The 16,192-nt window shown below is 31.9% G+C and overlaps 3 protein-coding genes across 7 annotated transcripts; 2 read left to right on the top strand and 1 right to left on the bottom strand.

Annotated features, from left to right (window-relative positions):
- The first annotated feature begins 149 nt into the window (after positions 1 to 149).
- Positions 150 to 5,195, top strand: Lamtor1 (Late endosomal/lysosomal adaptor, MAPK and MTOR activator 1). The gene is made up of 5 exons (XM_076763098.1): positions 150 to 331; positions 548 to 624; positions 720 to 809; positions 923 to 1,121; positions 1,393 to 5,195. The coding sequence occupies exons 1-5, from the start codon at positions 287 to 289 to the stop codon at positions 1,480 to 1,482; spliced, it is 501 nt and encodes a 166-aa protein (XP_076619213.1). The 5' UTR covers positions 150 to 286; the 3' UTR covers positions 1,483 to 5,195.
- Positions 5,196 to 5,863: 668 nt separating this feature from the next.
- Positions 5,864 to 10,853, top strand: Nf-ya (nuclear factor Y-box A). 5 transcript variants are annotated; one of them, XM_076763917.1, is made up of 7 exons: positions 5,864 to 6,042; positions 7,066 to 7,375; positions 7,449 to 7,585; positions 7,807 to 7,980; positions 8,127 to 8,218; positions 8,320 to 8,464; positions 8,561 to 10,853. In XM_076763917.1, exons 2-7 carry the CDS (start codon positions 7,084 to 7,086, stop codon positions 8,630 to 8,632), a joined length of 912 nt encoding a protein of 303 aa, XP_076620032.1. In that variant the 5' UTR covers positions 5,864 to 6,042; positions 7,066 to 7,083; the 3' UTR covers positions 8,633 to 10,853. The 5 variants fall into 5 exon arrangements, with proteins under 5 accessions (XP_076620032.1, XP_076620036.1, XP_076620035.1 ...); XM_076763921.1 differs by lacking the exon at positions 5,864 to 6,042 and adding an exon at positions 6,057 to 6,381 and having other exon boundaries at positions 7,449 to 7,567; XM_076763920.1 differs by lacking the exon at positions 5,864 to 6,042 and adding an exon at positions 6,057 to 6,381 and having other exon boundaries at positions 8,323 to 8,464.
- LOC143341352 (uncharacterized) lies at positions 10,093 to 12,010 on the bottom strand. The gene is made up of 4 exons (XM_076764238.1): positions 11,783 to 12,010; positions 11,391 to 11,511; positions 10,919 to 11,126; positions 10,093 to 10,279 (listed from the first exon to the last, which is right to left on the bottom strand). Exons 1-4 carry the CDS (start codon positions 12,008 to 12,010, stop codon positions 10,093 to 10,095), a joined length of 744 nt encoding a protein of 247 aa, XP_076620353.1.
- Between the last annotated feature and the right edge of the window lie 4,182 nt (positions 12,011 to 16,192).

Genomic DNA, 16,192 nt, shown 5'->3' with positions numbered 1-16,192 from the left:
ATTTTATTTATAGACAGTGGGCGAGAAAGTACTGCCGGTACGTATAGATCTGATTCAACTGATTGTTTACAGGAATAAGATAAAACATAATACGTTGTGGCCACCCTCTAGGGAATCTCCCTAGTTAGTTCCCGAAGTACGGAGTCAGAGTTAGTTTGGCAGTGTGTGTATTCATGGCATATATTGTTCTTAATAAAACTTGTTGTTATATCCTCTGTTCATGATTCTTATACATACGAACGCAACAACGTGTTACTGTTGAAAACAGTTTATCAATCGTCTAAGTATGGGATGTTGTTATAGTTTTTGTAAAGAGGACAGCGGACCGCAGGTAAATGAAATATTTTAATTGCTGTTGTTGTTTTGAAAACTTTGGCTTATCACACGTCATTAGATATGCATTTCAACCGTATAAACTTTTATCGTGATTCCGCCTACTTGACGAATATCAATTTCGAACGACCAGCGGTTAAACGCAATTTCAATTTATAACAATTGGAAAAAAAAAATGTAGTTTTTTAATTTTTTCTGAAATTGTTTTGTCTAGAGCGGAGAAATAAATGAAAGGACACACTTGTTGGTAGACCCTGTCAGTAATAATACAAATATACCCAGAGTACACAGGTATGTTATTATTCTTCCTTAAGTTTACATATTTCTTATTACTTATAATATTAGATAAAATTTGATAAAGCTTCTTTGTTTGCTTTTTCTTCCAGTGATGATTATGTTAATCAATATGCAAGTTCTGCACCCAAGAAGACAGATGAACAAAGTGCACTAAATAGAATTTTACATGAAACTGCAGCGTGAGTGTTTCTTTGTGTTCGTTGGGTTTTATGTTTTTGTTGCATTTTTATATATTTATTTGAGCAATAGCATCATAAAATGAATAAAATAGAAATAAATATTTTTTTTTCAGCAATGTAATAGATGTTGGGGCATTAGATTCGCATAATTTGGAGCAGCATGAATATATAGATAGATCACGTGCATATTCAAAGCGTATAGAAACTGGAGGAGTTAAAGTCCCTGATAGTACATCTTGCCTACTTAAAGATATCCCAGCTCCAGAGAAAATACTAGCAGCTGATCCTATTTCTGCCGGAGATCATGAATTGGTAAATAAAAAGAACAGATATCAATAAGGGTAGTTTTTGGTTCTGAGTTCTTTTGGCAAATATTGTATTCATAAATGCTACATTTGGAAGTATTTCGGATGTTTTAGTACGTGCGATTTTTCGTAATTAAGCGAAGGATTATTGTAATATTTTTGGAAGTATTATAAAAGAATGATGAAGAAACAAAGGATCAAAAATGGCTCTTATCAATTTGGAACAAATTTATTCGTTTAAGCAGTTCAATAAATAATTATTTAAATTATATTTATAGATTACCGAAATGCTCAATAAAGCTGTGACAGCATTAGAAGATGTAAAAGTTGAGCACAAAGAGGACTTAGTAGTTCCTTTCTTATCATGATCTTGCAGTATTTCCTAAGTAGGATTGTAGCTACATCCTGCTTGAGTGAAATCCTTGTAATACATGATATTGAAAAACATACATCTTTTCAAAATCAATTTTCAGTAAGATAATCTATCTGAAATTACTTGAACATAAATATCAGTTAAGAATTACAACACAATGTATCATAGGTTGAAGTTGAGGTACTATTTCTCGATAAGAACACGCTAATGACTGAACAGTTTGTGAGCATACAAGATTATTTCGAAATGTTACAAGTTATGATATTTAAAAAGAAAACAGTCCCTAATGGAAAGAACTGAATTTGCTAATGCTTTTTTTTTATAACTTACACGCGATATTGTAAAATACTAATCCATTGTTATTGCTCTTCGCTGCGTGTGTTGGAAAACGAGTAACATGAAGATTATTTTGTCACGATTTGACAAATACAATTATAACATAGGTCTAAAATTTTTCGTATTTGTTTGTTGGAAAATAATTTTTTTAAAATAGTAAAAATGTTTTCAGTTTTTGATAATTATTGTATAAAAATTTCTATCAGTTTCTAATGAAATATTCAATATTAACCGTTATCAACATTGGTTAGATAACAGTTACAGTAACAGTAAACAATCAGAAATGGATCAAATATTTCTCATTATATATTTAAAATTGTATTTTTTTTTTATTTGAAATTTGTTTTTATTTTGTCTAGAGCAAACATAAACACTTAATTTATTCAGATAAGGATTTGTGACAGTTAGATTCTTATTAATTAACTTTATTATTAATGTTATATTATTTAATAATGGACAACGTTCTCATGCACACTTGGTGTTTATTAAAATTTGTTAAGTTATATTTTTCTAAAGCTGTGTTAGTTGTTATATATTTTTCATCCTTCGTTCATTTATACTCATTGAACTGAAAATGAATGATAAAAATCACGTATTATTTTGTGAATAATGAAAAATCAAATAAAAATGGTTATATAAGCAATAAATGGCGACTAAAAGTAATATAAATCGTATTTGTTATGCTATTAACTAGAAGTAACTGGAACTGTAAAAACGAGCTAACTTGTTACAAGAGTTGTATACAAATCTTTAAAAAATGTCAATGCTTTTAAGCGAATTGTATTCTACAGAAAATAATCATATTAAAGATTTTATTTCTAATGTATATCTTCTCACATTTATACTTTTTATACAGTATAATTGTGCATTACTGTAAATTATTTATAATTTACAGGTAAAATTGATGAGATCGATAAGTTTTAGTTTAAGAAAAAAATAGATTATTTTATTCTCTATTATTCAAAAGTTTCAGCAATCAAGCAGTTGCAGAAATCAGAAACATACAGAAATCCAAATACTCATATTATATTAATATAATTCTGGATATTTCCTGGAACACTTTGTGTAAATAGAGGTATGAAAACATTCTTATAATGTCATACTGACAATTGTTAATTTTACCAGTAATTATTGCGTATCGCTTACTGCATTTTTAATGTGTACATACATAATGCAATATTATATTATTGTTGTTTTCAACTTATTTTCAATTACATTTTCCGGAAAACAAATTTAAGAAAACAGTCTGAGATTCTTATTCTAGAATATCATTGGTTATATTGTACTCTAAAGAGGATAGTATAAATTTCGAAGAAAAATATTTTAGTTGCAGACTATTGAACCAGAAAATCAATTCAAATATATTATTTCTATCGGTATATCAAAATTGTAAAATAACAGAGACAGACACACACGCACGCACGCATGTACGCGTACATATCCATGATATTATATTTAAACATGTATATGGTATGTAAATGGAGAACATAAAAAGTTACATAAAATTGACAATGACTACATGTAAATTGTTGCTGTGCATCAAAAAACATTGGGGTAATATTATACTCAAAATATGTAATATGTGATCATGTCAGAATTCGAAGCATAAAGTGAACAAAATAGAATTCAAACATACTGAATTCGTACACGCGTAACAGATACGTCTTACAGGATGTAGCACGCAATTTGGGCGTATTGTACTTTGAATTTGGTAAGAAACAGAACAAAACAGTTAAGGGAAAAATTGTGTGGTATGGCAGTATTTATTTTTGTACAACACTTTTTCTATAAATACAATGCAAGCAAAAACACAAATGTATTATTTTTAAAGGAATCGTATTTTTTCTCGCATTAATTCTTCAAAATATTGCGCATAAAAAGTATTAAAGCACAATGTTTAAGAAGTCAATATTTCGTGAGATTCTCACTTTGTTGATAAGTCGAATTTTAACTTTGCCATGACGATAAACTATCAGTAATTAATTGAATCTTGTTGATCATTAGTGTATCTGCCTTTGAAAGGTCGAACGTTGTCGATCGTTGATTGGTATGCTTACGTTCGCAAGTATTTACAATAAATATGCGTGTGGAATGTCTTCCACGAAATGTACGACTTATCAAAAAGATGAGATGTGCCACAAAATATTGATTTTATAAACATTGTACCCTAATACCTTTTTACACAAAATACTCCGAAGAATTGATGCGAGTACAAAAACGAATATACGTTTGTAACATTGTCATTAAACTTTTCCATCTACAATCTAGTTATATCTCTTATTAAATGTGAAATATAACGCGTCCCAAATGTATGATACATCCTGTATAGGTACTTAATGTATATAATTGTAATTTTTGTTGTTTGTAAATATACAAATGTCTGTGGCACAACTTTCGAGTTACATATTGACAAAATACTCATACTATTTATTCCGCTCTCACGGAAATAAATTATTTTAATGTTAAAGGATATGTTGTTAGAAAAAATAAAGTGCAATAATAGACAAAATTCAGAAATATATCGGTATCAATTCTCCACCGAATGCATACGTGGATCAGTTTATGGCGGGATAAATTATTTTGTCACGATGGGACTTATCTTGAACCCAGTGACGGATCTAAAAAAAGCTCAAATAGGAGAGGGCTAACAAAAGTCGCAACAAAATTCGAGATTTCGAAGATCCAAGAATCTTAATCCTAAAAATTATAAATGCAAATAAAAAGATTAAAGTTTTGATAATTGTTTAACACTTAATTAATATTCAGATGCATGATTTTATTTGTATTTAGGTATATTTTTGTTTCAATAAATTATTCTTTAGCACATGTGCATTTAAACAATTTACGTAATATTCTTGTTAGTGCATTGTTTAACGTTTGTATAAATATTTTGTGATTGTGAGAGAACCAAATTAAAATGTCATTGTTAATATCTCGAAACGACCAGTTGTGGGATTCCAAGTTCGGTTTTGATATTTCAATTATAGGAATGGTAAAAAATTTTGTTTTTTTAGAATAGGTCGAACTTAATCGTGTCGTTTAAAAAGAATAATGAATAGGCCACAGCATGAAGAATGAGCGAGACAGAACAACAGCAATCAAATAGCCGAACCTTAAATGCGACGTCAAACGTGCATCGATGTATCATCATTAATGCGAATTTAAACTTTTTATACTTCCCATTATATCTTTACAAAGGTAATATCAATTAATTAGCGGAAATGAGTCTAAATATGATCTTATTTGGGCTTTTAATTATATTAGAAACTATATGAATAAAATCGTGTTTGGACTTAGTTCTGTAAGGAAAACCTTAGTAATCAATTGATAATATTCATACTGATAAAATGAGAAATAAAAAGTTTTTATCAAAGTAATATTTTCACTCTTCACCTGATATCTTGACAAGCAAGTGCATGTATTCCTTTAGCGATAAGAGTAATAATCAGAAAATTCTTCATTAAGTATGAACTTTTTATTTTTCCCATTAAACATTTCGATTATATACATATGATTACAAGTATAAAATAACTGACTTAAAAAGAACAAATATATAAATGTTAAAATGGTAATATTGAACATTAAGATTCAAAGGTACAAGAGAAAAAATATTTAGTATTCGCATGGATAAGTCGATAGCAACTAACATTAAATAATAGTCACACGTTAAAAGAAGTTGTAATGAAAGTTATCAGTATTTAAAGTTAGAGAAAATGGTTAAAATTTACCTTAACCAAATATGTTATAGGGAACATCAAAATTGGTAATGGCATATTGTTAACATTTAAATTGTTTAGTTTGCAATAGTAGTTGTCACATTTATACGTATGCGGTATCGCTTTGAAATTAAATTAAATAAGTACTGAGGATGATTCAGTTTCTTTAATACCGTGATAAAATTTTATCTTTAAGCGAGGAATTTGTTGTATTACGTATGGGTGTATTGATTTAAAAAGAAGCGGGAATTAAGCTGTGAGGAACGCGCGAAGTTTAACGAGAGCGCGGGAAGCAGGAGGTGGGGATAGTCAAGCCAGTAGATTGGTTAGGCGCGTTGTGGAGCGGAGGGGCATCGACCGGTCTGGCATCGGGCTGCTATCGGACTGGCAGGTCCCCCCGTTCAGTGCCACCAATACACAAGAGCCGAGGACTCTCTATCGCCGACCATTGGTCCTCAATTTGCCGACCAATCATTGGGAAAGTGCCCACGAAAATATCCAATGTAAGTCCACAAATTATCAAACATCAGCGGGGTACACGTACGGTCGCGCACGGTTGCACGAATAACCGTGTTTTCGTTCTGTGAACCGTTCCAAGTGCAAGCTCGCCTCTTCGTGACGTTCAAAAAGCCTTTCTGCACGGCCATGTTTGTCAAGACGAGAATTTCTCGTCAGAAATCCGCATTGTTCGATAACGAGTACGTCGCGTTCCGTCTACCACACAGTCGGCTTGTCCTTCGTTTCGTATCTCCGCACGTTAAGCATCGTGAGGATACGAGGTTAACCATGTCGCCAAGAACAGGATACAACATCCTTCAGAAGCGGTTTCTGCGCGACAGAAGGTGATGATTACTGTCTGGCCTCGATTCTCTGTCCCACGTATCTAACGTTCCGCACGTGGGCCCTCAGACCCCAATGTGCTTAGCCACGTTGGCGATCTTTATCGATGATCGCCAGCCGCGAATTCCATACTATGGAACTAACGATTCTTCGAAGAATCTAACCTTTTGATTCGGTGTACGGAACTTTACTTCTATTTATCTGCGTTCTACCGAATAAGGACGACAGTGTTTGTACATGATTCATAAGTATTATATAGGATGTAGTCATTTGTGTATATAAATTTTGTCTTTGTCTGCGTGTGCACGTATGTACGTAAAGTCATTACCTTTGTTATGTTGATAAATTTTACTTATCTATTCTATTAGAGAATTTATATTCACGAACTTACTATTTAATGTTCAGTCATAGAGTCATAAGTCATATGTTTACAAGAATTTATACAGAAGTTATAACGTCAATGTATATCGGAAAGTATTAATTCTTGCCATCTAGGAGAAAGTTACTAATTATGGCACTGAGACATCTAATGAAAGAAGAAAAGGTCTGGGTTAATGTTGAAATTAATGACTTTCACTTAGATAACTGGAATTAACATTGTACATCGATCAATGTTATAACTTTGGTATAAATCTGAATCTTGTAAGTTATTGTTACTTTGTTGTAACACAATGTTTTCTACTTAGAGATAGAAAATACTTACGATGGATCAATTGGGAGAAGGACAGGCAGTTGTGGTCGGAAATGCTGGAGGAACCGTCCAAGTTGTTCAAATGGGTCAAGGTGGTCAAGCGATGATGTTGCCACAAGCTATACAAGTAGCTGCACCTAATGGACAAATACAAGTTGTACCAGTGTCTAGTTTAACTAGTACGGGTCAACAGATTGTGATACAGCAACCACAAACGCCGCAAATCATTCAAACACCAGATGGCCAAACATATATTTATCAACCGGTTCAATTAGAAGGCCAAGTTCAACAAGCACAACCTACAGGTATGATAATTAGCAACCTTTTTTCATTGATATTGTTATAAAGATGATATTTTAATTGTACCACTGTTTTTAGTAATTAATATCAATGGAAATCTTATGCAAATTGCTGGAACGACGTCACAGACAACCACCACTGCTGCAACCACAACGCCGGTACAGCCTTTGGCAAGTCCAACAGCAGCAGCATCTCAGGCAGGAAACGTTGTCATGGTACTATTAGAATGTCTCTTTCACTTACATAGTCTGTGTATATATATTATACTGACTTGTAGTGATTATGGAGCAACAGTATTGTCAACAGAATGTCTTCTTATTTCAACGTGTTTACTTTGAAATCAAGAAATATATATAATTTATCGATACTCGATATTATAAATTTATATTTCTATTAAAAAATTTAATAATACATTGTTTCAATCTTTGATAATCAGATGGTCCCTGGAAATAGTGGGCAGACACAATTCCAAAGGGTAGCGTTGCCTAATGCCGAAGTTTTTGAAGAAGAACCACTATATGTAAATGCTAAACAGTATAGGCGCATATTGAAACGTCGTCAGGCTCGTGCTAAATTAGAAGCCGAAGGAAAAATACCGAAAGAGAGACCTGTAAGTTTGTTTTGTTATTTATTATTTAATTAAAATTAAAATTTGATTGAAGAGGATCTCGAAACAAGCCGTAATGTTGTTATGTTAAATAACAAATTTCTTGGATCGCTCTAAAATAAATTTAGTAAATTAATTTTCTGTTGCAGAAATACCTCCACGAATCTCGTCATCGGCATGCAATGAACAGAATTCGCGGCGAAGGTGGCCGTTTCCACTCTGGTCAAGTAAAGAAGCGAAAGTAAGTTGCTATATATGTCTTATTACTCTGATTGTTTTCGCTAGAATGCAAGCACAGTGTCTCATTCATATTTTACGCATATAAGAGTGTAATGGTTCCAGTAGAACGAATGAAAACTCCATGATTACCCAGCACATCACATCTTCGACCAGCACCAACACCGTTCGTACTATAGCAATAGCAGCAGCAAACGTAGGAGTACAGTATCACGACACAGATAATATGGCCTCCACTATCGTCATCGAAGTAAGTGCAAATATTTAATATTTTACGCAGTAAAAGATAGGAATACATAGCTCTTAAGACGATTTAGTTGTACGTGTTTTTTAACAACTCTTACAGAAACCAGGTATACCACTTCAGGATATGATCTCTGAAGATGATATTGTTACCTCGAACAATCGTTTAATGTAGATAGTTAAATTGGACTAGACGGAGTGTTATAATAAGTGAAAAAGGAAAATGTGTCTGTGACGAAATCCTACTTATATTTACGTCACTCTTCGAAAGACATTTTGTAAATAATATTCATCTTAATAGGTGTAGTGCAGGTATAATTTTTATGGACAAGAAGCTGTGAAGAGTTATCAAGGTTTGTATATAATATGTTTGTAAAAGTTGTTTAAGTCGAATATTTTTTTAACTTTTCTTTGCGTGTAGCCTAACACATACTTGATAATATTATTACATAGTATCATGTCGCGATACAACGGAAAATTGAATTAAAATTTGAATATTATAATATAATATTTTGTTAAAAAAAAAGGTATATTGCAATTTAATTATATATAATTAACATAGATATGTTCTGTACATACAAAGCTTGCAGTGTAACATATCGGATATAAGATTTTAATATTTGTAAAATTTCGTATGACGTACGTATCGCTACATTGGATTGAGAGACTGAACTATAATTTATTATTACGTGCTGGGTACCATTTGTAGAATAGATTTTATAAATGAATTAATCTTAACTTCCATTATAATGATGAACTATGAAGATGCTGAGTGTGTGTGCACCAATAAGACTTTTTGTACAATTTTGAGTGCTAGTACAATTAATTTAGTCTAATGGAAAGCTTTATGGAAAATAGATAATTGTTAAGAATATATTGTAAGAAGTTACTTATTTTATGCAGTGGCTTATTGTAAATAACGTGTTTAATCTTGAAATGTTAATATTTTGGTCAATCAGTATGTAACATTTATTACTTTTAAGTAGTTATCGAAATTCTTCAAAATTTATTGCTATAAGTAAATCTTTTTTAATTCTTGTTTCATTTTGAAATGTATAAAAACAAGTGCGTACTAAATTTAAACGTGAATACACGTTACACGTTTCTTATATACGTAAGAGACGTGTAAAATTATAAAAAGGTTAAATTCTTGTAAAATCGAAAATTTGTGAATTTTTCGATATATTCTATGCAATCGAATATAGTACCTTCTTTTACAAATGGTTAGGCAAAGTAAGAAGACGTTTTACATCCGCAAGGAGTTATTTGGTCAAATGGGTCTATATCAAGTCAGGCTTGTAAATAATTGTAAAATTATAAATGTAAGATTCACGCGAAATATATTACAGTGTCCAGTATGGATGCGAAGAATTGTAAAATAATAGTTAAGTCTGGTGAGAATAGGAAATAATATATTTGTAACGGAACTAAGTATGTATAAGCAAAACAACACGAGTTGTGTTTTGTAATAACTTATATTTGGTAGTTTAATTAACGTAATCCTTTCACCTATAATTTAAATCTCATACTCATTTTTCATAGGATCTTTCTGAAAATAATTCTTTTGTGAAAATGGGTACATCGGAGATTTTTTTTTTTATAGTTTCTTATTGTCGTGTTTTCTTTAAAAATAAATTAAAATATGTTAGATGGAAGGGCAATTTTCTTTTCTGCTAAAACTTTGGAGCATTCGGACAGTGGACTGTCTGGTCCTTTAACATATATATTTGGTTCAATTGGTAAAGGTGCACCTAACAGACATTCTTCTATTATTTTATTTCCCGTAGCGTCAATTGTAGCATTGTACTCTGAATCACCAGTTCTAAAAGAGCAAATGATTTTCAAATACATTTATTTATGAATGATTATAACAAACATTGTAAAAGCTGTGGTAAAGATGTTTCTATAATGAAAATTATGTAGATAGTTATCAAAACATTCTATAAAAGGGAAAGGAAAAGGATATTATCTAACGTTATTTACAATACACTGCTCAAAATAATTAGAAGATCGCACAGTTTTGTTATAAAATAAATATTATAAAAGTTTCAACATGCTAATATGAGTGAAACGTTTAGCAAGAATAAACTAATTAAAATAATCGATAGACCAAGTTTATGGACAATTCAGGAGAATGAATTAACTTTCAGGGATCAAGGAAATACTAAATTTTAATGGATGTCCAACTCATTTAGCGTGTTGCAGCTTTTCACTTATTAGTCACCTGCTTAGCAATATAATGATCTATATTGGTAATGATCTTCTAATTATTTTGGATAATGTATTATTGCGTAAAGTGTAAAATACGTGTATAATTCTTGATATGTCATTCATTCTCCTGAATTATCCATAAAAGTGATCTTCTGATTATTTGAGTAATGTACGTCTACTTTCAATAAATTTTCCATCGCTTATTATAAAATGTATTTTATGCTTTTCAAGGTGTAATCTGGTTTTTTACCTTATACGAAGAATTTCTCTTTCTTTATGATTTGGTTTTAAATTATCCGGAGGTTTCTCACTTTTCGCGACACGTAACAAATTCTCGGTTGCAATTTTCCATGGATTTCTATAAGATTTTCTTTGGATCGTTTCCGATATAACCCAGTCTTCCGGTAAACGGATGTCTTTCCTTCTCCCATATATTTTTATACGAGGCGAATAATCGCCTAATTTTTATAAATTTTTCGATCATCGTAAGTTGTGATATTGATTTGAACAGAATAAATCACAATTGCTCGTCAATATTAATAAGTAAAGTGATTAAATAATTAAGAAATAGTCTCAAACAAGCCACTTCGCATAATTTGATAACCGGAACTTGGAGAATATATGACGCTATATTTTTTTTCTAATTTTGAGGATTTTTATTTACTGATCAACTATTGATGTGCAGTTAGGAATTAATAATTATAGTAAAAGAAAATAAAAACCTTTTGAATAATCAGAATGATACACAGTTTGCGTAGTTTCGTTTTCCTTGTCTTCGATCAAATTTTCGTCCGGCACAACTTCCGGGAGACATTTTGTTAAACGCGGGAACTTATCGCGAATCTAAATGTTAAATACGTTTGAAATATATTAATTGTTCTTGCAAAAATGTTGTAATATATCAATGTACGTAACAGAATATTGTGTTTTGGGTTTGTAGTAAACATCATACTGAAGATATTTCGAATCAACGAGTAAGTTAGACAAATTTTCACATACGGTTCGTTAAGAGGTTATGAAAAAGACGTATACTGTTGTAGATAATGTGTACTATGCGATGCACGTACATACTATATTAAGTGATACTATAAACTGTCATTGCATTTTTTCTTACTTTATTTAAAAATTCTTGGGGATCCTCGCTTTGTTTATTTAAAGGTAGTGATAAATTTTTTCGACGAGTATTCAAACATTTCCTGTAAGGCCCATTTAAGATATTTAGGGGTGGATGATACGCGGGTTGTGGCCTGTATTCTCTTCGCTTTTCACTTGCCCTTCCCAAAAAATCCTTACTGTAAATCGTTATAAAATCGCGAGTCTCATCTTCTATTTCCATAAACATTTTCGTTTCCCGCCTTAAAATACGTACATCGCGAAAGTTTCTCGTGTGAAATTAGTCGATCGAGGCTGTACATAAAGGTTAATACAAATTCTGAAGTTAGCGATTTTAAATTTGACGTGTTCGATTAACAATACTTGAGGACTTATTGTCAGTAATTCGGCCAAATACATTTTGAGGTTAGCCAGTAATAGTCCCTGAAACATTCTTTTTAAATTAATGCATTTTATAAATGAAAATAGAGATATTGTTAATTGCGTTGTCTCGTTTCTGAAATTAAAGATATTGAACATTAACAAATAAGAAGAACAACCTATTTCCAATATTCAATAGTTACTTTTCACAACCTTTGTTTTTTTAAATGTATAAAAAAAATAATTGAATATTAAATATTGTAGGTTTTTTCTATAATTTATTGTAAGTTTGGGTTGTATATTCTGTGGAATTACAAGTTGTTAGACCACAGACGAGGTATACGAGTAGACCTTACATCCAATGTATATTTTCGGCCCATTTTTATTATCATTTTCGTGTCACTCGCGACATTACCAACAGATTATACAAATGAACACAAAAGGGAGTGAGACAGAAAATGAAATTACTATTTTTTCTCGAAAATGGTTAGGATTTCGAGGGTATGTCTATTGATAAAAAATGATTGTAATTAACACCTGCAATCGAAAATAATTTTTCCAGAATGATTTAAAACTTTTCAATTTCGCCGAAAAATTTAGACACCTACCCCCTGTCGATTTTTCTTAAAAATTCGTTTTTGATTTTTAGTAATTTTGTTTGACACCCTATAGAAAAGTATTTTCATTCCTATTATTTGCAACAATTATTAATTATCATCAGGCAATAGTTAAAACAATGCTCGATAGCATGTGCTGTGTAAATAATTGTTTTTAATACCATTTTGTGTAGAATATTCATTTTTGATCGAAGAAACTGTTCATTGTTAATTGATTGGCGAAGTCGTCAACGACTACGATTTAGCTTCAGCCTTCTTTTTAAACAAAATAATTGCTTGGTAAAATTGCGAAAGGTAGATCGATGGAACTTTGATTTCATCTATCTCCTTTTGGGTCTCCACTCGCAGCAACCTCCTCGTGGTGAGATCTGGGTAATATTATTTAACGTTTAATTAATAATCGTATCACTCTTAGCTGGGTAATGCAATTATTAATTAAAAACTGAATAATATTAGCAAATTGGCTGCGATCCGCTTTGTATAGGTCATCGTAAATATAGAGCTTCTTCACTAGGTTAGTTTTGATTCTCATTGATTCATCAAAGATTCAAGAGCATTATTACAGACGAGGTATACGGGTAGATCTTTCACCCAATGGATTTTTTGGTCCATTTTTATAGGGTCTCGAAACCCCATTACCATTTTCGTGTCATTCGCAACGTTACCAACAGATTCAAAAATGAATTTTAATCTCTTTCATAGTCAATTCACATGTATTTACGTACACGCTGCAGCTATCTGCCCATCAATACTAATTCAGTGAATAGTTTCTCAACTGACCGCCATCCACGAGAAGAGAACGCTAAAATCACCTCTGAATTTTCAGGTCGGTATGGCAGTCAGATTGGGTCACGAAAGTCCATGAGGTGAAAGGTCTACTCGTATACTTCGTCTGTGGTTAGTCTGTGTATCGATGTATGGTATAAATTCTTCAATTGCAGTTATATTCCTAACAATTTGCCTGTCCTTATTGATTACAGGTATTCTTTTGTACAAATGAGAATTGTATGTTCTACAGAAATGCACTAAGTTTGGATAAAGTAGGTGTGATTTGTCAGGCGCTACTGCAAATGAGATGTATAAAATAGATGTTGCATACAATGCTTTTTTGTTAAGTCCCTTTACCATTTTCGTGTTACGTACGACGTTACCAATCCAGCAAAGAATAAGATCGTAGCGCTAACGGGTTGGCAGGAATTATAATTGAATTTAGCGATGGGAGATCATTTCGAATATGACTATAATCGGAATTCCGTAGAATTTAAATAGCGGTTACATTTTTTAATTAACAATAGTTTTGCATTTATAAAAAATATACATGTCCTTCTAAACAATTGACTTCTTTTAAAATATTCTCGCACTAATAGATGATGAATTATTTCTCTGTTCATTATAAAAAATACACGTTAATGACATCATCGCAACAAAATCGGGAAAAATATGAATAATAATAATTCTTAGCTTCGAACCAGACAATTTTATCGTGACACATTTCTACAGATAAGGTAGAAGAAACATCCTGTAGAATCGAAAGAAACCGTGAAACAATTAGCCTTACGAGGAAAATTATGCGAAAATGATGCAAAGAGGGTGTACGAAAAATTAAGAAAGAGAAGTCTCTATTCGGCACCAAATGATTCTCCAATTTCTCGTGGCTCATTATGGAAGCGATATAATAAGAGGGGTTGAGGCATGGCACCCTTGTGTACTATAAACGCCAATTAGAGCACGACATCGAATTTCCCTGTCATAGGTGCGTCCTTATTGGTCTGCTTCGCTTTCTGTTTCTTCCTTCTCTGTTACATTTTTCTCCTGTTTCTTAAAGGGGCTTAAAAAATAGACATTCGTGGCTGAAATTAGCTTGGCGATTTTTCTATATCGACGCGACGAACCTTCTTGGTGCTTCGAGACGTATTTTTAGAATTATAAGATAACCAGTTTTTCTAGTACAATATATTAGTGTTAAAAGAAATGCTATAACAAGTAGTTTTTGCATTGATATTAAAATATACAGGATACAGTACATATTTTAATATTACATTGGAACTGGTGAAGATAGAAAACTGTATAATATAGAGAGATTATAATTACTGCATTTCTAATTTTTAATATTAAATTTTAAATCAAGTTGTTGCTTATGGTAGGACTGAAGAAAATACTCAAATTTTTTTTTATTGTATTGATATTAAACTAATATTAAACATAGTTTTTCGTCGTATGATTGAGTCGGACAGGTAACAAATACTTTGGTTTCATCGTAATGGAGTACTTTTCTTTTGACAGCTTTCGTTATATACAATACTTGTACATGACATTGAATGCATTATCTGAACAATTATTGTGTCGATTGCGTAAGTACAACAAAATTATTCAGTCGTAAAAGCACGCGAACGTAACGCGTTTGTGCTCAATTGTGGTACGAAGACGCGACCGGAGCTCTTTAATCGAATATCTCTTACTATGTAATCATCGACAATATTTGCAGATAGCATTTCATGAACTTGAAGACGTTGATTGTGTTTCAACCTTCCACGAGCGTTTTTTATTGTTTGCATACATTTAATCCGAGACGAAATTAATTTTCCTCTTATTATCGAAGAAATCTTGCACACCTTTTCCCATCTATCAATTCATTTTTTGATCCACAAAATATTTCAAAATACTTCTATTCAAAATAAATAAAAGTTGAACAGTGTTTGGTCGAACCTCAATCGTAATTTACATTTCCAGTGGATGAATGTGTCTTGAAAATGCATTACTATTTTCACGTTTGAATTAAAATGGAAATGTAACATTCAGAAAGATGCATTTCCGGGGGCGATTCGAGCAGAATCTCAAATGTGAACCATCGTGGAAAAAGCGTGGGTCAGGTGTACATTTTTCCCAACGAATGCTATTGTTTTTTTTTTTTTGAGAATTTACGCAAAGAGCAGAATGTAATTTCATGATCCGCGACACTGGCTTCGTGCAAATATCGCTAGTGGGCGATTAAATGGTCGGAAGAGCACATTTTTTCGGACGATATTCGCGCACAGACGGTGGAAACGATGGTAATATCGAGGGTTTTGTCACCCTCGATCGGATCTCGTAAAATTCACCGATCGAAAAATCGAATTTTGTTCTCGAGGAAGGAAGAAAGATATTAGACGAAAGAAAACGTCGAAGTGTCAATTACTTTTTCTTTGACGCGAAGGAAATTGAAAATAACAATAGCATTCACGGACAGGGATTGAAAATGTTGTTTGAAAAAAGATAAGAATTTTGATACTCTTAAATTTAAACTAATAACGTTATTATCGTTTCGATATTTATTTATTTTCGATTTTAAATCGACCATTTGGTGAAGCAATTTAGTAAGTCGTCTTTTCTGCTTCATAATTAATTATCGTTCCCTACTTTTGGTAGCCAGGTGGTTGTTCTTTTCTCGTTTCAAC

Source organism: Colletes latitarsis, chromosome 4, assembly GCF_051014445.1.
Source record: "Colletes latitarsis isolate SP2378_abdomen chromosome 4, iyColLati1, whole genome shotgun sequence".
In the NCBI taxonomy this organism is placed as follows: Eukaryota; Metazoa; Arthropoda; class Insecta; order Hymenoptera; family Colletidae; genus Colletes; species Colletes latitarsis.
Note: the sequence above shows the minus strand (reverse complement) of the source record. Positions and strands in the feature narration are given on the sequence as shown.